This window comes from Limanda limanda, chromosome 6, assembly GCF_963576545.1.
Source record: "Limanda limanda chromosome 6, fLimLim1.1, whole genome shotgun sequence".
Classification (NCBI taxonomy): Eukaryota; Metazoa; Chordata; class Actinopteri; order Pleuronectiformes; family Pleuronectidae; genus Limanda; species Limanda limanda.
The window spans coordinates 6,916,032-6,938,879 of record NC_083641.1 but is presented as its reverse complement, the minus strand read 5'-3'; the positions used below and the strand labels follow the sequence as shown (position 1 = coordinate 6,938,879).

The 22,848-nt window shown below is 44.5% G+C and overlaps 1 protein-coding gene across 7 annotated transcripts in view; it reads left to right on the top strand.

The window, feature by feature from the left end:
* Positions 1 to 3,874: 3,874 nt before the first annotated feature.
* fli1 (Fli-1 proto-oncogene, ETS transcription factor) overlaps positions 3,875 to 22,848 on the top strand; it is a 30,641-nt gene continuing 11,667 nt past the window's right edge. The window contains exons 1-5 of one of the 7 annotated variants that reach the window (XM_061073090.1): positions 3,875 to 4,000; positions 5,610 to 5,694; positions 14,688 to 14,899; positions 15,165 to 15,316; positions 15,918 to 16,121. In XM_061073090.1, the coding sequence (XP_060929073.1) occupies positions 5,656 to 5,694; positions 14,688 to 14,899; positions 15,165 to 15,316; positions 15,918 to 16,121 (607 nt within the window). In that variant the 5' untranslated portion in view covers positions 3,875 to 4,000; positions 5,610 to 5,655. Of the gene's footprint in view, positions 4,001 to 5,609; positions 5,725 to 10,000; positions 10,129 to 10,243; positions 10,297 to 14,687; positions 14,900 to 15,161; positions 15,317 to 15,917; positions 16,122 to 22,848 lie in introns of those variants that run through there. The other 6 variants (XM_061073089.1, XM_061073088.1, XM_061073087.1 and 3 more) reach the window with 6 other exon arrangements.

The following is a 22,848-nucleotide window of genomic DNA, read 5'->3' as shown; positions in this document are numbered from 1 at the left end:
CCTTGGTTTCCCATGCCCAGTCTGGAACGAGACTGCAGGGTGTGTCCGCACTTTACAGCTGAACTGACAGAAGACAAGTGGTGGGAAATCCTTGTACAAACCCACAGAGAGGAGAAATTCACAGTATTTTGTGGTGTTGTGAATGGTAATTATATGGAGACACAATGTAGGTCCATACAGCAAAGTAGCACAGACAGACACTGACCCACACACACCCTCTTTTCTTTATGATTAACTGCATACCAGAACTTATTGTATGTAAGGACAACATGCATTGTGTCTCGACACCATATGTCCCCCCCACCCACCCAAACATCCAGTCTCTCAAGCCCTCATCTAAGCATTGTACCCCCAGGGGAGCCAGAATACCAAGACTGAGCGGATAAGGTCATACAGTGGACGTATCAGCGCTTTTGCTCTGGACCTGATAAGTGGCAACACATCAGGAGGCACTGGGAGGTCGTTAATTTATAGGGATGCTATTACCTTCATAAATGCTTGCCTCATAAAATGACTGCCTTGCTTTAATTTAATACTTCCCCCTGCTAATTATCACGGCACACACAAGTGGGCTGCTGTCTGCACTGTGGGAGCAATTTTGAAATGGTCAGACAGAGCGTGAGTTTTAGTTTTGATAAGCGCCTTGATATCAGACTGGCACGACCAGCAAAGCTTCTCAACACTTTCTAAAACTTTTCTTTCCAAAAAAAGATTAAGTTTAAGATTAAGATTAAGAGACATTTATTTGTCCCAAACACTTGCACAGACATGCACAAGCACACTCATGCAATTGTAGGGAAATTTAACCTCTGCTTTTAACCCATCTGGTGCAGGACACACAGAGCAGTGAGCAGCCATGTACGGCGCCCGGGGAGCAGATGTTGGGGGAGTAAGGTGCCTTGCTCAGGGGCACTAGACAGGGTAAGGAGAATCCTCTTGGATTTTTGGACAGATCAATCCAGGTTCGTCTTTTTGTGTTTCTCCGTGGAGTTGAACCAGAGACGAACCAGAGACCTTTTCTGCCCATAGTCCAAGTTTTAGGATTTGTTATACTTTCACTTTATTGTATATATGTATTCACGGAGCACGCATACCTTACTGCTAAGGGCTAACACCATGGAATTCAACTCCTGAATCTTTCAAACTGTAATTCAACATGTGATTGAATGTAAGATCTGAGCTTCCATGCTGCCCATTGCTCTTTGCCTGGCCAACGAGTGCCTTGAAGCTTGCGTGAAAAGATGTGATATTCTGCCCTGCCTTCCATTCCCTGGTGCCCCACTGCCATTTTCTCCGTCCCCGAGGAGCCCAGAAAAAGGGGCTGGAATGAGCCCGATCTCCATCTCCAGATCATCTCTCCGTAGCCCTTTCAACTAAATAAATAACTCATTACAGTTCAGAGTAAGGAGCTTCATTTACTCGAGGCGATGTAATCACAAATGTCTGAATAGGTTGCCCACATCGTCTCAAATACACAAGCTTTTTGGGTGGAATCCCAAGAGAAGAAGCTCTGAAATGTTAACATACCAGTGAGGAAAGACTGGTCCCTGACTGCAAATGGGAAACTGTTGGTGGCACATCGTGTGACCTCGCTACAGAGAGGGATAAGGTTTAATTCTCAACCCTTTGAAAGAGTTCATGCAACAAATAAACCTGTTATACAATCAAGACTGTCAAGGGCCTTGTGCGAGCTCTCCACAAGAGGCATGATCACCGTACAGCTCAAGGCAAAGCACAAAAACAAGAAGTACGTGGTGCAAGACTTGATGAAACAACCAGGGTACTTGAAGGGTTTGCCAATCTATTCTGGTCTTTTTTTTTTCACCTCCTTAAAAAGCACAAATGAGGGTGTTGCTACATAGGACCGAACAATCAGGGTCAAAAAGTTATACAGCAGTATAACAGACAGTAGCAGACAATCCAACAAACCTCTAAATCTGACATGTGAACGGCTGACTAAAGTTAAACTAACACCAATTACAAATATCAATTTCAAGTGTAAAAAGTATTATATAGAACAGCAGGTGTCATTTGAAAAAAAACTCTTTATCTAAATATTTGGCTCCTTTTTGTATTTGCTGGTGCTGAATCACAAATTGCCCTATAGGTGCAATCTACTGAAATGAGATGTAACTTTATATGTGCCTAATATGATAGAACCTTATGATTTTGGACATCAAGTTTCTAGACAGTTGCATGACTTCATTAATATCTGTATTGGCATTAACACAAAACTTATATTTCCCTTGCCCTTTTTTGAAAATGTAATAGCTGGTGTTCAGATGTGTTAGAAAACGTCTCCGCTATCCTGAGAGGAAGGCAACACAGCAGGCGCATGAATGCCATTTTCCCCCGTCATACGGATGTTGGGATTTCCGTCCATTGTTCCGTGCTGGGAACACCATTATCAATGTTGTTGTTCTTAATCACTGCATTAGGAAACAGCGCAACAAACAGAGGGTCCAGCCGGTGATGAAAGGCGACCCTTTTACCAGATGACCCCCAACTGTGAAAATATAAAATTGCTCCTACAGGTTGTATTGTTGATTATTTAACATAACGGGGCGTCTTCAGTGGATTTATTAGCCAAAATAAATCAACCTACAGAGTTCACAGTTTGGCACAAAACGGCCCATGTTGTAAAGTAATAATGAGCGAGAACATCCTAATTTGATGATGGATGCTTGCTGCAGTGCGCACATTAAATAGACCCCAAATAGATCCCGCATCCAACGCTCATCTATAACATGTCTTACAGCCCGATGGGGTTATACAGGCGACTTCTCTGTTTCACTGTAGTGGCTTGGAGTGAAACAGCGACCTTGACGGGGCAGTAAAAGGCCACGCTCGGGCGACTTTCCTCCCCGTGAATTGCCCCCACATCCTCTCGTTTTGTGGTGGGACTGATGTGTTGGTCGAAGATGAGGGCAGAGGCAGCACAGTGAAGGAAATGAAGTTAGTGAACTGAGCGGGGTCAACTGAGCAGGAAAAGACACGGAGAGCCCCCCATCCCCGCCGAATCACTAGAATATGTTTCAATAATCAGTCACCAACAGCAACATTGTGTCGAATAGACCTAATAATAAATTCGTCTATACATGTGCGGCTTAATGAAGGGGTTGGAGTTTATATACAATTATTTTGATTTAGCACATCTCCTTTTTAGCTCGTTAATAAAAAAGTCTGATAAAATGACTTGGTGGTTATAATGGAGCTCTAATCAATCTAAATCCTTTAATTAAACTTTGAGGACAATTTATATTAGATTAAATACTTGTTTCATTTTTTATTTGTTTGTTTATGAATTTATGTATTCCTTTATTTGTTTGTGTACGCCTTCAACCCCACACCTATCCACCTATCCACCCGTCCATATAGATACCGTTTATCCTTGGATGTTTAGCGGTCCTTTGATGATTACCCTTCAGGTTTATTTATTTGTTTATGTATTTATCACATAGAGTTACAGTTTGTTAGAAGACACGACGTCACACCTTGTCTTTACAGTGATGTTTTTGCTGCGTGTCAATACCCGTGTCAACAGTTTGCCCACAGGCAGGTGGATGCAACGTGTAAGATTAAAACTAATGACAGAGGTATTTTGTGTTTACATTTCTATTTTAGGTTTATTTATCGACATTTGTCTCCACCAGAAGAAGTTGTTGTAGCAGATTTACGACGCTCCTTCTCTCTCTCTCTCTCCCTGCTTTCCCCCCTTATTTCATGGTTCAGTGGCCTCACACTGCAGGCAAGGGGAGGTTTTTCTCTCGCTGCTCATTGGTCGCGGCTTTTTCTCCCTCGTCTCAGCAACATTTCCATTCATACAACCCGGCTCTCCTTTTCAGCCCCTTTTCAAAAAATTACTCACTGTCACCATCGGCAACATTTGAGGGGGGAAAACGGCTTTGCCTGGACGGAACTAATTATTTTATAATTGGAGGAGGAGTGATTACAACGAAAGTATACAAGCGGCCGAGCGATCGACACAAAGTAACGACAGGTGAGTGCAGGAAAACAACGACGGGAACATGATTTGCGTTCGGTGAGAGTTCTGCAGAGGATGCAGCGTATAGGTGTGTGCATGCAGGACATTAAACCACCTCTTGTTAAACCGCTGTTATCGAAAGCGACAGAAAAGAGCAGATCATAGCGCATCGATGGATCCAAAACAGTGCAGACGTTTTGGAACGATTACGCACAGTGAAGTGAAAGTGAATTGAAAGCGCAGCCTCCACCTTCACCTCCGTGTTCATGTTTGAGTCCTCCTGCATCAGGCATGAGTTTTCTACAAACGAAAAAAATACTTAACTTGTCATTGCGTACTTTGTCGCAGCCTCACTTAAGATGAGTCTAAGGAGGGAAAAAATGGAATGCGTATTAGTCTGAAATCAGTCGGCTCTCTCTTGGGTGATGGATAACAGCAAAGGTAAGATGCTTAAAATGTAACACTAGAGGGGTCCCGGCCCACGGGGCTGTCTCGGAGGAAGGTTCACGCCGTTATTCACCAGTCCTCCTCCTGCCTTAATTGGCTACAGATGCGGGGTCCTGCGCTCTTTTTTTTTTTTTTTACCGCGTAAAAATTGGATGCATTTGGGGGAACTTTATGAGGCGAGCCCTTGCTCTTTTTTTTGCCTGCAGCAGCCGACAAGACAAAAAAAGACATGGTCCCCTAAAAGTATTCAAACCGTGCCACGTTCATTTATCATGGGGCAGGAGTCCAATGTGCAGAACCAATTGGAAATTGCGCAGTAAAAAAGAGAAATTGTGGCGCTATTAAAAGGTAAAAGTAGAAGGTATAAGTCTCCCTGTGTTCTCTCTCTTTCTTTTTCTTTTTGGTTGGATTTCCCTGCCCGGTATTGGCTTCAGTTCACAAGTGGTCTGCGTCCACCACTTATCATGCTGTAACACATGGTCGGGAAAAGTTCATGATTGTATATTTATAATGCTGACAGGTCAGAGCGCAATACATGAGCACAAGCCTCGTTAGGATACGTGGAGCTGATGGTGCGTCCTGGATGCTATTACACTGTTCCATTTATGTTAATTTGCTTAATCACAGTCCGTATAACAGCCATTTGTGATGGTGTATGCCGCGGCTGCCTTCCTAATAATTGCACAGGGAGGGAAGGGCTAGAGACACCGTCCTCTAAGTGCCCTTTCACCCTAGACTTTGTAAGCTGCACTTATTAAAGCGAAAAGTGTTTCAATATGTGGTAAGCTTTAGGGGGAAAACGTGATGGGGGTGGGGATGGGGCCCTCCACTTCTCCTTCTCCTGGCTGCCCAGCTCCCCCCTCGGAGTATAATTAATTCACTTTATTAGTAGGATAGCGGTGTAATTCCCATTTATATGCGGGCAAGTGGAACTAAAAATCTACCTGTGCCATAATACCACGGAGCACTGTTGAAAGAGAAAAAAAAACTGTGAATGAATCGAGGCATTATGTTTTCAGTTGCGCATGCAAGGGGTGGGCATTGAGCAAAAAGTAACCTTGCCTTTATTTTGGTGGAAGTGGTGACCCTCATGTGTGTGGACTTTCATAAAAGCAACGAATGAGCATATGGTAAATAACTTGTTATTAACTGATAATGATTGTTTTCTTGTTGTTAGGGCCCACTGGACACCACGCACCCCTGGGCCCGTCTGTCAAGTAGACATGTTTCAAACTGTCCCTGACACGTCGTCTTACGTTAAGGTAAGACTCCACCACCGTCTCTTCAATCAGGTAATGTTGGAGGGACCACGTGGGGAAATTTTCATTGTTAAAACTCAGTGAGGAAGAAAATGCGCATGCCCACAAAACCAATAACACAAACAACCCCCCGAACGGTTCACCAATACTCGTTTGTATTAGAAATAAAGTGTTTTGCTCTGATGACTTCAAATATAACACACACAAGTATATTACATTATAACTGAGACACCTGCAGCTCTACGGAGCATCACGCATTTGATTGGCGCCTTGTTATTTTTCCCTCTGGTTGGAACTGCGTAAATGTTGACGCTGCCGTCGTTTGTTGAAATGTGGCTCGGGCATGTTGTGGTCTCTGATTTCTTTGTCTTCAGTCCAAAACCTGCTGCTGCTGCTGTTATGGATCATTATCGAGCTTCACGTCATGAATCTCTCTCTCTCTCTCTCTCTCCTCCACTCTCTCTCTGCCTCTCTCCTCCACAGTCCTGAGAATGTAAATAAAGCAAACAGCGCACATCTGGTTTCCACATAAAAAAAAAAAAAAAAAAAACTGCATCGGGCCCGCCACATATGGCTCAGCGTGAATACCTGCGACTGCCCATCGCCTGTCCAAAGGCACTGCAACCATTAAATATGTCCCCGTGATATAAAACCGCATGTGAGCTTATGATGCCAAGTTCAACGTGCACTTGTGTGTGTGAATTTGGGAGAGTTTGCATAGGCCTATATGACGCTCGCTGGCTCACATCTATCATAACAGGGTGACTGCACGGATTGTGCCTCATTAAAATGAGCCATTATGCAGAGGCGAGCTATGGTAATATCTCCATAATCAAGGTATTTTTCCGAGGGCGACTAGCTAATGTTTTGAAGACTTATTCCCCCTTTGAATAAAGGGCTCTTTTCATTTCATGCAGGCGCAGCGTTTGTGCCTCTGCAGAGAGAGGGACTCTGGCGTTTAGGGCGCAGAACAATTCCTGATTTGTTGTGCGGGAGTTGAATGGTGAGGAATGTTTTAGGAGAAAATATGCTTTCAAATGAGTTTTTATTTTCTCTCCCCGGCTCCCTCAAAAGAAGAGAGGAGGCCAGTGAAGGAGCAGATGGAGGAAGGAGAGCTAAATTTCAATTTTACAGTTCTCGCATCTCATGGCTTCTTCGATTTGCTGTGGAAATGCAGACTAGATTAAGCCTGGTTCTGTTTGTTCGGTCTCCAATAAGCTTTTTTTTATTATTATTCCCCCTGCAGTCAGGGGTAATCGTTTTATTTCTTTTTTTTTTTGTTTTTGCGTGCAAGTGCTGCACCCACCTCCTCACTCGGGGAGATATTGGTAAGAATGTGGCACGCCTCAATATGCGCACACAAAAAAAATTAAAAGAAATATCCCCCATTCAAGCGAATCCGCGGCCCAGCATTTGGTTTTGTTTGGTTAAGGCCAGGCGAGACTGGAACTCTCCAATAAAAATAAATCTCAAATTAATTATGGCCTGGAGCGAGGGGCCAGACGGTTCGTGCGTATATGTGCTGCAGACACCACTTTCTTTTTGCCCTCAGTATTTTTTTGAGTCGGCCTGTCCTTTTTAGCCCGAGAGAAGGAATGATCTGAATACAGGACTGCAGTCTAATAAAACAGCTCACATGCACTGGGACTGTTCCTTCGCGCACCGAACAGTTGCTCTCAAACTCTCAGGAGCAAATATAATTCCCACTCCAGGTATGATCAAAATTAGTTTTCCGTGTGCCATACAAAACAATAAATTAACATAGATTATAGTGTACGGAAATGGTTTGTTACAGAGTGTAAAGCAAGAAAAAGGGAGAACTTGTGCATGACTTGTTTTGAGAAGTCATATTTTTTTCAGAAACAAATAGTCCCTTGTCATGACGCACGACTTACCAGGGCACAGTCAAGAGAAATCAATTAAAATCTGTTTTCTTTGGTTTTAACGTGTTGAGCCCATCTCATGAATAAACTCGTTTCTACTGCACTTGTGTTTCTCATTGAAGACATTTAACTCCATGAGCTTCATATAGGCTTAAGAGGAAAGGATGGGCCTATAACAATTGAAAGGCTGCCGTACATAAACGCACCAGAGTGTCCGCCCACCTCTGGCGTGTTGCCTCCGCGGAGGAGAGACAGAGGAGCTACTGGCTCGTGGTGTGAGGAAGAAATGTCTGGCTGTCTCGTTCCAGCGTCGAGCCAGATGTTCTGTGGTTCGCTGTGTAAACCAACTTGCATCTGTTTATTGGCCTTCCAAAATGTTTGTTACCACTGTATTCATTATGGTCTTGGTGGGTCCTGGACCCCCAGTATTTCCTAATCAGCTTTATGGCTGCAGGTATTTGAGTACAGGGGATGAGGTATGCTAATGTCTGGTGGTCACTTGGAAAGCATCTTGTTTGTCTTGCAGGCTTGTTCCATGTGTAGCACAAAAGGCCTAATCTAACTCACTAATTGGCCTCTCCAGTGGAGTGGAGGTGAAACCTTTTTTTATTTATGGAAACTGATGACATCAATTCAAAGCAGCATCAGGATCTGTTAGTTTCGGTTCTGTGTTTGTATTAGTGGTCAAGCCGTCTCCTATGGTGAATCACCAAGTGGAGGTCACAGCTGAAGCATCTCTTTAATTCCTCACTTTATCAACCGACTCCCGGCAGTGAAAACGACTATATGAAAACCACAAAACCCAGGAATGTGTATGTGGACGAAAAAGGAAACCGAACCAGTCGCTGAAGAGTTAAACAAGGTGTCTCCCTTAATTACACGAGGCTGAACTGGCCTCAGGCAGGAGAAGCCTTGACCCATAGCAGGATCCAGATGTGGGGGTCCCAAGGGTGGGGGCCCATGCATGGCCCCACCAGACCCCCAAGTCGAAAGCGCAGACAGGCCGGCCCTGGAGTCAGTTGTCGCGGCAGCGGTGTAGTTTCTGTTTGACCACTCAACAAGGCAGATTACCACCATCATCATCACTTCAGCTAAATGAAATCTAAAAACATTAAAACCAGCCACATGAGCTACAGCCACCTTTGACCTTAGTAAAGTCCGGACAGACCTTTTTGTTTTTTCTTAATACATTGGAATGATTCGATTCTATTGCCAAGATGGGCTCAAGCTTGTTTAAAGTGCCTTAAACAAATACAATAGTATTAAAGTATTTTAATATCTAAATAACCTACTTAAAAAATGTACTTGTTTTATTTCTGCTATAAGTAAAAACATCAACACTGAAACGCTGAAAGTGGCAATAAGTTCTTGGAGAACAAAAACCCGATCTACGGTTCTTTCCGTGTTGTCGGTCTGCTCACATGCAGTTCTAGCTCCATGTCGAGCATCTGCACTAAAGTTATGTTTGAATTGATGATGGCAATTTCACAGGGTAGACGAAAAGGGAGAAAAAAATACCTGTGTGGGGGTGGGGAGTATAGAGGATTTCTTTTTTTAGGGTCAGGCGTCAAAGAGATCCCACCGAATAACAAAAGCCAAAGTCAATGCGGTTAGTATAAATATTAACAATAATCTGAATTAAAACAATAAAAGTGATGAATTTGGAGCCCAGTGTTGACGCAGGCTGCGTTTCATCCTCTCGCTCCTGCGCTGAGCCGCAGACGCACACGTGTAGCGCAGACCCTCAGACTATAGTGCGGTCGGGAGCTGAATGCTTGGATTTTTTATTAATGGTGTCTCAGGGAAACTTCACACAGAGCTCTAGCAGAAAAGACAAGGCTGCTCCAGCTCCTGCCATACCTTTCTCTCCTCCTTTGATTTAAAGGCGGGCAGCAGAGAAACATGTGCCCGTGTACAGTCAAAGATCAACTTTATTCAATGTATCGTTTCCACTGTTAAATATAGAATAAAACATAACGGGTGTGATGATTTAGGATGGAGGCATGGCCAGATGCATGTCTGATGTGTAGGCGTGAACCTCTAAAACATCGCATCACATAAGTGAAGAGGGTCCCGTGTCTTTCCAGAGAGCCTCAGTCAAATATGTGCAGATATAATTCATTAGTCGGACAAATAGTAAACCCGTCCACACCATCTGGGCCACTACTGGGAAAGCAAAACACACAACACCATTCTACAGCACGCTATACGCAGCAATGGCTCTGCGCAACGCAGGCAGCCATCCTGTAAATATTTCCGAGCAGAAAAACATAACAGCGGAGCGACCAGTCAATTGTTTTCCCTGCTTATCTCTCTGGGACAGTATCCTGCTTTTTTGAAGGCAGGGCTTTCGGTGACACACAGCTTCCTTCTCAACCTTCTCAACAGCGGTGACTTCACTTCCCAAATTTAGAGGAGAGAAAAAACCCAATCCGGTAAAAGTGTCTCTGTCTCTCCGCCACATACCGGGGCTGGAATTAATTCAGGAGCGTGTCATGTTTGGGATATTGTCGGGGTCCGCTGAAATTTGCGCAAAATGGACGGAACTATTAAGGTAAGGGTGGAGAACGGGGTGTATGGGTTTGTGGGAGACTGGCTTTTTTCGGAGTTGCGCCTCCTTTTTTCTAAGCCATGGGTTTGCAATGCCCCTCTGTGTCGGTCTGTGAGCTGGGACCTCCGATCTGACGACGATGAGCGGCTTTTCTCTCTCGGTCTGAAAGCGGTAACCAGATTTCCTCCTTTTTTCTTCTTTTCTTTGAAAGTATCCCCTTGTCTTCCTTTTCCCCCCTGAAGCTGTTTGGCTGTGAGGATACTTTACCGTGTGGATTTAAGGCTGAATCAGAATCACGTTTTGGATTTGGGGGACCAGGCGCACAATTACGCACGTCTGGAAAGGCACAAAGGAGTTGCTTTTTGTCTCAGACAACGAGCCGTAGACTGTAACTTCACTTAGGTATAAGTTATCCACGAGTTCAAGCGTTCGGGTTTTTGTCGGGAAGCGGGGATTGAGCAATAGCCATGACTGGATGTACCGCTGGATACGATGTGTCGAGCTGCGCAACAGCGGTGTGGCACATCGCCCGGCTGCAGTCCGAAGATCCCTCGGTCATCAACTGTAATGGTTAGGATTTTTAAAGAAAGAGGGAGAAATTATAATGTCTCTGTATTTGTTTCCGTTGTTTATTGAAAGTGCTTTCACTCCGCTGTCGGGCAGTGAGTTAAGTCAAAGTGTAAGAAGAGCTGTCATTTGGCAACTTCGTGCGGTAACTGCATAGTTTGCAACACTTTTAACCACAGGGCTTCACAATGGTACCTTGGCTTGCCGCTTATATAGTTACTCAACTATTTTGAAATGGTTCCTTGGTAGTCAGAGAGCGCTGGTCCACATTAACCTAGGCTACTGGCCCCCCACCCGACAGTCAAATTCCAGATGTATTATGGCTGCAGCCACCAGATGTTGAATGGCAAGTCCCCATTAGTTCACCCAAGCTGTGCATGCATTCAGTGTGTCTGTGTCCTCCGGTTAAAACAAGTGTAAGTAAGCTCAGAAGAATGCAGCATCTGCGTTCATGCTGTTGCTGCTGCGGAAAACCGATGCAGGGACTTGTTTTCTTTTTTGGAAATTTAAAGTAGCGGGTTTGTGGCGGCTGGGTGTGGTGTGAGTCCTGGAGGAGTGTAAACGTTGGGCCAGACAAAAATGTCAGGCTGCTTATATAGTCACTTAAATCCCGTCATTCCTCGCTCAGAGCAGCGAGTGGTTTGCTGCGCGCTGGGGATGGATGCCACACTGCAGGGGGGGGGGGGGGGTACAATCATGTACCCCGGGTGCGTGCAACAAGGCAAAAAACGTGTGTGGACTAATGCAATCAAGATTGAACGCTCGGGTGTAAATGAGTGGTTATGAGACGCATTCATGCTCGCTAAAAGAGAGGAAGGGCTATCTAACCATGAGAGCTTCCCGTCCTACACAATCTTTTCCTGACAGGTTTCCTCTTCCTCCTTAAACAAAAGACAGGAATGCCCGCCCCCCCTTCTCTCTCAACGGGTGTCTCCTGCTTAGATGGCTGTGTGTGTGTGTGTGTGTGTGTGTTTGTGTGTGTGTGAACGCCAAACAGACACACGTGTAGTCTGGATGTGGAGCTGCAGATCCCAGTCTGCTCCAGACGCGTCGTGACGCACTTGGGGAGATAGACTTGGCTGATGTGAACAGAACAGAGGTGGCTCCCAGCAGGTGTCAGACTCACACAATACTTATAACGGGCCTTGCATCCTCCCAGCTGAGCTATGGCGTAGTGTTTTCTTTCTCCTGTCTGTGGTTCTGTAGAAAACTGTGGTTCAGATCTTATTTACATATTTAAATATCATATTTCCCCCAGAAAATGGAACGTTTAAATAGTTTGTCGTGATTGTAGATTTTAGGTGAAGTCCTCGAGGAAGTGATTAAAAGTGGCACTTAACCATTTCACAAATTGTCTGTGGACATTGTGAGATAGGGAAAAACAGTAGCACTCACTGTCAATATCTGTGTATGTTGCTCAGAGATACTGTAAAGAGCATCAAATTGCCACTGCTCTGTCATCTACTTCTCGCCCATGGTGAGCTTTCAGTTAAAAAAAAAAGAAGAAACCTCTGCAATCTTGATGGGAGCACACACCACTTGCCAATCATGGTTTCAATTGTGCAGGCTGATGTGTCACTGTAAATATAACGTGCAACAGTTGGAATAGTCGCCTGAGTCCTTATCGAGAAGTTATGAGACATTCCCTCACTCTTCTACGCTTTATCATCCACAGACTGGCTTCTGTGGTCTGCTCAGATAGTGGGTCCTGCTGCCAGTGCTCAGACTGTGATGGATCCACTGATGGAATCACTGGAAAATCTAATTCTGTCGAAATGGTTAAATGCTTCAAGACAGGCTCTGAGTTTGTAGTTCTTTGTATTATCAAGCAATTAACCTGTAGAGAAGGACTTTGTGAAACCCCTTGAGTGACTGAAGAATAATTACATTTAATTCCCAGTGATTTCTCTCAATTTTGTTTGACTGGTTGGTTCACTTCCTCTTATTGTTATACAGGAGTAAAGGTGCATTGTTCACAAAATATGGTTAAAACTTAACTATCACTGTAAACCTGGATCCATACATTACAATAGAGGGCACTATGGTGCAAATACAATTATTCAGCAGCAGCTTAGAAAATCACCAATATAGTTTCTGACAATCAATTTTAATGCTCCAAAAACTAGATTCAATCTTGGCATAGTGCTGTTCGATATCAAAAATAATCAAACACAATCATTTTCTTAATAATTTAGTGCTCTGATGTTTCCCGATAGAGAATTCAGATTTCAGAGTTCACGGTAAAAACCTTGTCATTTTGTCTGTGTTTACAATGTATAAAGCAACTATAAATGTCATAAAAGACTGGACATTTTATAGTGTTTTTTTGTTTTGTACAGAACTCTTTGTCACTATGATTTATAGTCACGGTGGAGATTGTGTGTGTGCCTGGGCCGTATGCAGTCACCATCTCCTTGATGCGATGCAGACGTTTGCTCCAGAAAGAGACGTTTATCATTCAAATAGGCACGAGTGAAGACTTTCTACTCGCATGACATGTCTTAGAAAGGAATGGTACTGAAGTCATGTGAGATCAGGAGGATTTCACTTTCATAAACTCAATATTTTGGAGAATGCAAAAGACATGTTGGAAATATTGATCAATGAATATCAAGTAGCATTTTTCCCCCTGGAGCAGATATGTGGCATTTTGGAATGAAATAATTCAGTCCATGGGGATTAGACACGTCTCGGTCTAAGCTGTGCCATCAGATCCTATCAGATCCAGATGTGCATCAGACTAGAGCCTAATCCTCAGCAGGGACATATGACAGTAATGATTACACTCGATATTCTGACATATTGTTTATTTCATTTTGTTTCTTTTATTGTTTATAAAAACTCATCAGTTACTTATTAAGCAGTTTATGCACTTTAAGCCAGCTGAGAGTTATTGCCTGGCACAGGTCTGAGATGGTGACATAGTGATTGTCAAACACTAAGTGGTGAGATCTGAGTTAAAAAGTGACACATCAAGTATTATAATCCATGCTTCGCTTCGAAGACACTGCACGAGGAGCATGTTGAAGACACGGCCAATATCTTGGCCGGCCCTTCTTTTCTGCGTTTGTTTTCTTTAATAAACTTACATTGCTCCAGCTGAGCCACAGCAGAGGGGTCAGTGTAGCTGTGATCCCCCCTGCTTCTGTTGAGTCTTCAGCTGTGAAGGGAAGCCCAAGGCCCAGACGAGAGAGAAGACACATCAGGGCCTGACAGGGGATTTTGGGGTTCAGTGACATTAAGAGGATAATGGGCGAGAGTAAATGACTGGGAGAATCAGGGAAATTTGTTTAGGAGAGTTTTGTGCTGTCGGCATTAGGAGTGGGATGAATGTGAGATTCCCAATTTTATTAGGGTTAGTTTTGTAGATTTGTTTCATGTGTAAACCTTTAATGGGCCATTACTGGTAGAGAAGCCATATGCACTCGATCATAATGTTAGTGAAACAGTATGTTGGATGCACCCAATCTTATATCTCACTCCACTGTGGGCATGATTGAAGTCATCCTAACATCAACAGGAAACTACAGTTGCTACATGAGTTGTATACACAAACTACTTAGGATGCCAGACTGTGATATGACCCATAACTGCACATAATTGCTGTAAACAAAAATACACCAGAGACTAAAAAATCACATCACAAGTTTCTGGGTACTGTCAAATGACAGATTATTGCTGTATCTGCTAATAACTTTGGGTATATACATTTTTCGCTGTTATAGGATGACTGTATCCTCCAATAGTTAATATAGCTTAGCACAAGGAATGGAGGTAAAATATAGCAGCACTGGCTCTCTATACTCATTTGAAACAAAATGCCTCGAAGCACCTCTAATTACCGCACGGAAATAATTGTGAGTGCTCTCCGTCATGTGAAACAAGTGTGGGATAGGATGTCTATATGCTACCTGTGTGGATTTTGCTCATATACTTTATGATTTGCAAAGTGAGTCAAGAAATGTATACCAAGTATTTGCTCTTTCCCCCTCCAGGAGGCGCTATCAGTGGTGAGTGAAGATCAGTCCTTATTTGAGCCTCCGTACGCTGCTGCTGCCCCTCTCCCCAAGACAGACATGACTGCATCTGGCACACAGGACTACGGCCAGACCCACAAGATCAACCCCTTACCCCCCCAGCAGGAGTGGATCAACCAGCCGGTGCGGGTCAACGTCAAGCGAGAATATGAGCACATGAATGGATCCAGGTATGGCATAACAACCACTTCCTGTTTTTTGTTTTCACATATACATTCTTCTTTGTTCTGTGAATTATGACCTTGTCTTGAATAAACACATATTTGACTGATGTAAGGTATATAACTAACCTTATGCTTATATACCTTACATCCCTGCGAGTGTGGGGCTGTAACATCTCATGGCATGCCAAAGCAAATGACTGGAAAAGAAAACGAACAACTCCCAATGTATCTGTTGACAATACTTTTATAACCGTGTGTGTTTGTGTAGCAGGGAGTCTCCAGTGGACTGCAGCGTGGGTAAATGCAATAAGCTGGTGGGGGGTAACGACACTTCGCAGATGAACTATGGAAACTACATGGACGAGAAGAACGCCCCTCCCCCCAACATGACCACCAATGAGCGCAGAGTCATTGTACCTGCAGGTAAGGGTAGCTATAAGAGAGAAATAATGGTGCTTGTGTTTTCATAATCGTGCAAATTGTTCTAGTTGTTTCTCCTACGCCGCAGCTGGGATTACACACAGAACCGCTCCTCTCTACTGATGTCATTTTGCCAATGCTGTAAAAGTTTTATGAGTACCATTTTTATTTACCCACTTCGAGGTGCAAAGCATTGTTCCAGTGTTTTACATAACCCATGAGTACGGCTGAGTCCGTGCAGGTAGAGACGTCAGTTTGTTTGCCAGAACTATATTTTATTTAATTTCTTCACTGGCTCAGAGTGTGAAATAACAAAGCTCATGGAGCAACAAGTGCAGGTTTGCGGTCAAAGCCTTTAGAAAAAATTGCACGAGCTGATTACGTTTTTACACATAAACCAGAGTAAAAGGGAGAGAATGATTGGATTTCCCCAAAAATGAGCACATGCAATTAACGGATCCTTGGTAAATGTTCCATTTTAAAGCCTAAGCGAATGTTAGCATTAAACCGAAGCAAAAGGCTTCTCATCTGTTAGCATAATAAGAGCACCACTTTGAGGACACTCAAGTAAGTAAGTAAGTAACATTCTGCTTTCGTCCTGCAGACCCGTCGTTGTGGTCCCAGGATCATGTGCGCCAGTGGCTAGAGTGGGCCATTAAGGAGTATGGCCTGTTGGAGATGGACACGGCCATGTTTCAGAACACAGACGGCAAAGACCTCTGCAAGATGAGCAAGGACGACTTCCTTCGGCTCACCACCATGTACAACGCCGAAGTGCTTCTCTCTCATCTCAATTACCTCAGGGAAAGTAAGTACACTTAATTAAGAAAAGAGGCAGATCGAAAGGAACACTTTCAGATAATAAGTTAATGACACACAGGGACTAATGCTTGACTACAAAACTTCTGTTGTTGGACAAATAAAAGTTCGTTTTAAAATACAGGACAACATGGTATATATCTCTTGTAGGTTTGAAGGTCTTCTGCACAATTCAAGTTATGAGTTAGTAGGTGTTAGCGGCCCCCAGGGGATGTTAGGCACATAACTTCAGTTGTGCACCTCAGCATCATCAAGTGTTGTTGTCCTATAATCACTGATACAGGCCCAACTTGAAGGTACGCTGAGGCTAAAGGAAAATCTGTGTGGCTACTAGTTTGTATGGCAGTACTATTAAAGCCATGTGCCCACTCACTAGATCAGACATCATCACCACCGGTTGATTTTTAGCGGATGTTAGTGACCACCAGTGGATGTTAGGGACATATCTTCAGTTGTATACCTTTGCGTCATCAGGTGTTTTGGCCTTTTAGTCACAAGAAACCTTCATCTAAGGCCGGCCCACAGGTTTATCAGATCTGGGTGCATGTCCCTAACATCTTGGGGCCCATTTGGCATCTGTCCTCCTGATCCAGAACCATTGGCTTCAGCCTTCTGCTGGGTGTGATCTTTATTTTATGGGCTGACACAGGGCTTGTTCTTGGATCCCCAGATCTCTGAGCAACCTGATGGTGGATGTTGCATAGAACCCCTGCAGCCAACCTCATCAGGGCAAACTATTGCTTTGCCTCAAATGCCATGTCTGCATTTTCCACAGCCTTTTCCTCTCATTCACTTCATCAACACTATCCTCCCAGGGTACTGTCAATTCTACAAAGAGGACAACGCACAGGGTGTTGGACCAGAGTACCAGGTCAGGGTGGTAGTGACAAGATGCGATAGGACTGTAAGCAGCTGGCCAAGTCCACCACATTGGGTTTAGTCCAACTGACCACTCCTGGTCAGTGGTGGAGAACCTCTCTTCCCTGTTTCCCCTCATGGGCAAATGTTGTCTTTTGAACAGCTGTGTTTTGGATGGCAAGGCATTGATGGCAGTTATCTTCGTTTCAATTGTAAAACATTATCAGCAAATGATGATCGTATTTGACAGCAGAAGGCTGATACTAAGACAATAATGTTGATGCACTGTGCTCGTATTTCCGCTGTTCTGGCGTCCATCTTTGCCAAAGAATAGTCAAAGTCAACATTGACTTTCAAAACACAAGTCTCCTTTCATATACTTTTCTCTACTTTTGAATGAGACGAGAGAGTGAGAGTGAGAAAACACCAAACCCAAGCAAACAACATGACACTTTTTTTTGTCACCGCACCATATTCATATTACCGTCGATAAACAATGAAATTGCTTTTACTGGAAACTTATTTCTCCGTAATGTCTACCCAGCATTAAGCAGAGCTCTGGAAACCAAGAGGGTTTCTTTCCCTGCCCCAGATAACCATCAACTGCATCCCCCCACTACACTTTACAGTGCCTTATTCCACATGGTCCACAGAAAGATGAAGGCCAGGTGCATTGCCTCAGGAATCACGCTAGGCCTGTGTTCAGCACAGCAAAGAAAGTTGATCTGCAATTTGCAACGGAGGCAACTAAATTTGAGCCTCTTACCTTTGAAGAGTTCCTCGCTGGAATCCTGCCTCATATGTTTCGGCCGGGAAACCAAGCCAATCTTCTGAGTCAGTATGCAAATTGCATTTCAATACAAGATGTAACATCTGGTGTGGGTATTGCTTTGAATACACAGTGATACAACTAGTTCAGGCAATATCTTTGACCCACTGTTTACTATAAAAATGAGCAGATCAGGTGTAATGCGATTGGTGGACCTACAGAGAGTCGTTTATCTCATCTTTGAATTCTTTGCGTTCTACACCTTTAAATAGTGCGAGCTGCTTCTGCACAATATAACGATACCGCGCTGGGTGGAGTGACTGACGGCTTGACTAAATTTAACTTTACTCCCAAAAAAGTGTGATGGGCCTCAGTGTGATGTAATGGGAACTATATTTTGTGGGTGTCAACAGTTTTCTCTGTGCACAGCGTCTGGGCAGAAAGAGAGATGCTTGTCATGAGTATAACAGCCTCATTGTGTAGCGCTGCAGCGGGTGGATCTGTCTGACCGCCACTGGGAACACTCCGCAGAGCAGTTTTCATTATGGCCACTGGCTGCGGGACTTAGCCACGGCTTAGGCGTGCTGCACCGCGACTCTGCCCATTGCTGTCCTTTTTTTGATTTAGACCTTGTATGTTTTGGAGACAGAAGAGATGTCTTGGGAATCCTCTCCACTTGCCAGTTGAAATTGCTTTGGATCCGTTCCCGAAAATCAAAAAAGATGAATGCGTCCATTCCGTGCCTGGACCGACTGACCTGTTTTGGGGAAGCTCTCTGAGAAGTGAGCAGCATGTATTATTGACACTGGGAGCCTAAGGGCAAGAGGAACCATGTTTGTAAATGAAGGTATGAGGAAGATTAAGAAGGACTTGGAGGAGGAGGGCTGTGGAGGAGGAGGAGGGTTCATGCAGACGCTGCAGGGCTGATTTGGAAACTAAAGCCATTCTCTCTTCTCCCCCCGCAGCACAAACAAACACAATCATAGACGAGGAGTAACCCCGTCCAGAAAATAGACCTCTGGCTTCACTCACGAGAGCTGGAGCCGGGCCGAGCTCCCAGAATACAGAAAGAGAAAGAGGGAGGGGGAGGCTAAGCGGAGCCCTGGAAGTATTAGTGATTACAGGTCATGTGACAGCTTCCACCAACCCCATTCAACACTCTTTACTATATTACGTCCAAAAGATGGATGGTCCAAGGGGTTCTGCAATCATTTCATACACATCTGTGAGCATGATGCGTTGGGTTCTGGTTTTCGAACCTCTGATGAACATTCCTGAGAGTCATTAAGTCCTGGATGTACACTGTGCATGAGGCAGGGACGCACTTCTCCACCACACAGACATATCATAACAAAAAGAAAAATTCCTGCCACGTCATGTGCAGAAATGTTGTTCAGACACCCACGCTGGTGAAACCACGGGTATTCGTCTGGGAGCCCAGCTGCTTACAGTAACAAGGGTAGTTGCCCATGCATTATTTTGGCCGTCTTGTTGGTCACTTATCCAGATTTTCATAAGTGATGGCCGCCCACACCCCAATGTGCTTTCAATTTTGTGTGCAATTTGAGAATTTGTTCAAATTAGTCTGTCAGGGAGGGACTGTGGACTGTTTGCTTTATCGCACCCATGTAGGTCGGTTTGATACCACATGTGCTGGAAACGGAGCGGAGCAAAAAACCTCAGACAACGAGAGGCTGTATCCTCCAACACGCAGAGATGCAAGAAGAGAGGGGGAGACAGAGAGAGAAGAAGGCAGCAGTGAAAAGGAGGGAGTCAAGAGGGAAAGTAACGAGACAGAGAATTGAGAGCAAATCTGCTGTAAATCTAAAGAAACATAATGGAAGAAAATTGGATAAAAAAAAGATATCCTTGACAGATAGCTTTTACAGTAGTTATTTGAGGACAAGGGCAGGAGGGTGTGAGGAGGAGAAGCAGTTATAGAACGTATTAAGAGTGTGAGATAGAAAAGAAAAAAGTCTCGGGTGGACTATTTTTTAGAACTGTGTGGAAACGGTGCGAGGTGGTCATGATTGAGTGCCTTTGGAGAATAGCAATAGTTCTGTTTCCCAGCTGTCGCCATTGCTTGTGTGTCTGGATGGATTTACAGTGAGGGAGTCACGACGGAGAGAGAGAGAGGGAGAGTGATAAGTCTGGGCTTCTGCACGGCTGCTGCTGCTCGCTCCAGAGTGGGGGACATTCTCGAGCCCTCAATAGTTTATACAGACCATAAACATCTGGGCTTGAAGGCTGAGTAGGGAAAAAGGAGGTCTGGAGAGCTCTCTCGTTCTCTTTCTCTCGCTCTCTCTCTCTCACTTACACTCTCTCCTCTTTCTCCTCTCACAACATTTTTATTGCGCTCCCCTTGCATTAGTTCTTTCAATTGGCAGATTATCACTGGTGCAGAGGGGCTCAACGACCTGGCTCCGCGCCCTTTACTGTTAGCTGTCTGCTGTTAGCCACCATTACGGCGCAGTCTGTGGCTGCTCACTTGACTGCTGGGGTTCAGACACTTAGCGCTCCAACATTTTTTGTACATTCACCATATTAGCATAAGTGGAGGTGGATATGAAGCAGTTGCTGCTCACCTAAACACTGAGACGAGGACAGTTGTAATTGAAGCTAGTTGCTAGGAGGCACATGATAATTGGACCAGAAACCCAATCGCCAGTTAAGAATCTTTATATTTGTTATTCTTTCTCACACAACATATGTGCATTGCAACAGTAAGGTTAAGTAACGGATTACTAAAGGAGACATATTGTGCTTTCTTCAGTTTTTCTTTTCTCGCATTATCTAGCCAATAATCTGCAGAAAAGGGAGCTCCTCTCCCAGACAGGACACACTGCTCCTAAACACCATGTCAGGGGTCCGGCCAAGTCTCCTGCATCATTGTGATGTCACGATGTTAATCTATAAATAAGAATAAATTGTGGACTAATGTTCAGAACAATGAGGTAACAATTAAGGTTAGCTAAGAGGGTGCTTGAGCGTAGCTTCACTACGGTGCCGGCATTCAGGGCAAATGTCAAATTTTCTGTTGATGGTCAGAAAATACCTCCAAAGCACAGGCTGACAGCTAGTGGAACCAGAGTGTATAATTTTCTATGTCTATGTGTTGGAGGACTGAAAATGAGTCGTGCAGGTGTATAAGCGTGTTGGTGTGAAGGCTCTTTTCACGGAGCAGATGGCTGAGGAACGAAAGCAAAGAAACGATAAATATAACGTATTATTTTCTGCTTAAGAAATTAGTAATTTTCAATTTTTCAATCATTGGCATGGTTAGAGTTATTCATTGAATTACTGGCCAACTATGTCATCGGATGGTAGAGGTTTTTTTTGTGGTTTGGGAGGACCTGTTGCAGGTTAAAGATTGCACTAAGAGACATCGGGGCATATCAGTGCAGCTTCATGCTATAAAGTTGAAGGATGACTAACTGTTAACTGGAGATCACTTGGCGGCAAGTTGCCTTAAACTAGGTGACTGGGACCCGGGGTTTATTGACAAAGCTCAGACCACATGTTTGAGCCGATGGTATCATATAGCGCTACAGAATAAACAGCAGAGGCCTGATGCACGTCCGTCACGTTGCTGAGCTGAGCCCTGAAAGATTCCTGTCGATATGATGGGGGTGCCAAACTGGAGGACAGGGCCTTTTGAAAAGCGCCATCAGTCAAGGGCAGAAATGAAAATTGTTCGTGGATGTTATGCAATCTAACAGACTCTGCGCAGATGTGACTGGAGAGGGAAGGAGAGGGAAGCCGAGGGTCTCAGAGGCTGAACACTGGCCAGTCCTCCCACTGTGCTGTCAGATTACCGGGACATGTTTGTTTTCTGAGAGAGGAAGAGGCCGTCCAAATAAATAGGCAGCCCGGCCAAGACTCCCTCCACCGAACCGTCAGCTGTGGTCTCTCTCTCTCTCTTTCTCTCTCTCTTTCTCCCTTACTCTCACTCTCACTCGTACAGCAGTCCTACATTTGTCTGTGGGATGGTTTGAGGTTTTCTCAGCAATGCTGCCTGTTTGCCTGTCTGGGTCAGCCCACATATGGTGGCACACAGAAGGAAAAGGGTTAACAGCCCCTTCCTGCTCCTCCTCCCCCCCTTCTCTCCCCCTTTTACTTAATTTTTTCTGACAGTCGTCTGTGCATCTCACTCTTACACTTTCTCCCTCATTCCAAAGATGGCGCTTTTGGCGGATTGCTTGCCCCCGTGCGCCTACACTCGGCGTGTGGAATTATTTTTGTACGGGGAGCTGCATTTGATTGCCGAGCAGGGACCCGGCCTCATACAATGGCTCCCCTGTTCGGAGGCCCCCAGGTTTTCTAAACTAGACCCAGAGCCTTGGGGGTGCTGTGGAGTAGGTAGAGCAGGGGAGGGGTGTTTGGAGGTTAGAATACATTTGCAGAGCACCCCACACTTTCCCCCCTCTCGGCCACCCCCTAAAAAAACAGACCCCTAGTCTGCCACCATGGGCCCCTCCACCCCCAATTACACCACCAGCCGCACAGCGAGCTAGGTAAGAGACCTACTTGATGTAGTTTTCTCTCAAGGAACAGCACATCACAAATTTAAATTTTGCTCTGCTGTTTTTTTGTTTCTTTTTTCCCCGTCCCATTCACAAAAGTTATCATCCTGGCTCAGCGGCTCCCCAAATCGTAACACACCCTATGAAGTCGCTGCCCTTGTGTTTTCTCTGTGCATTTTTGGGTCTGTTTTTCCACTCGCTGATTTATGCCTGGGGGCAGCTAAAATTAAGGGAGCATTTTGGTGCCGCCCAGGGTGCCTGTGTAAGTGGAGGAATGCAGTGCAGAGTTCTGCTCCATAAGGTGAAATGAATAGGCAGCCATGTGCACAGTCTTGCCTCCCTGACTTTATTATTCGAGAGTAGGGTTTGCTGTTAAAATGCTGACAGGCAACATTTTTGTTCCTCTACCTTTAAAGGACTGACTGTGTGCTGGATGTGCTTTATTTGGGACAGGATATATGTGACACGAGCTATTTTCCTTCTGAGTTGGTTTTTAGGGACAAAACAGAAACACGATTCAACAAATGAAAAGGGCGCTTTAGTGCTGCTTGACAGTAATTGAGCTG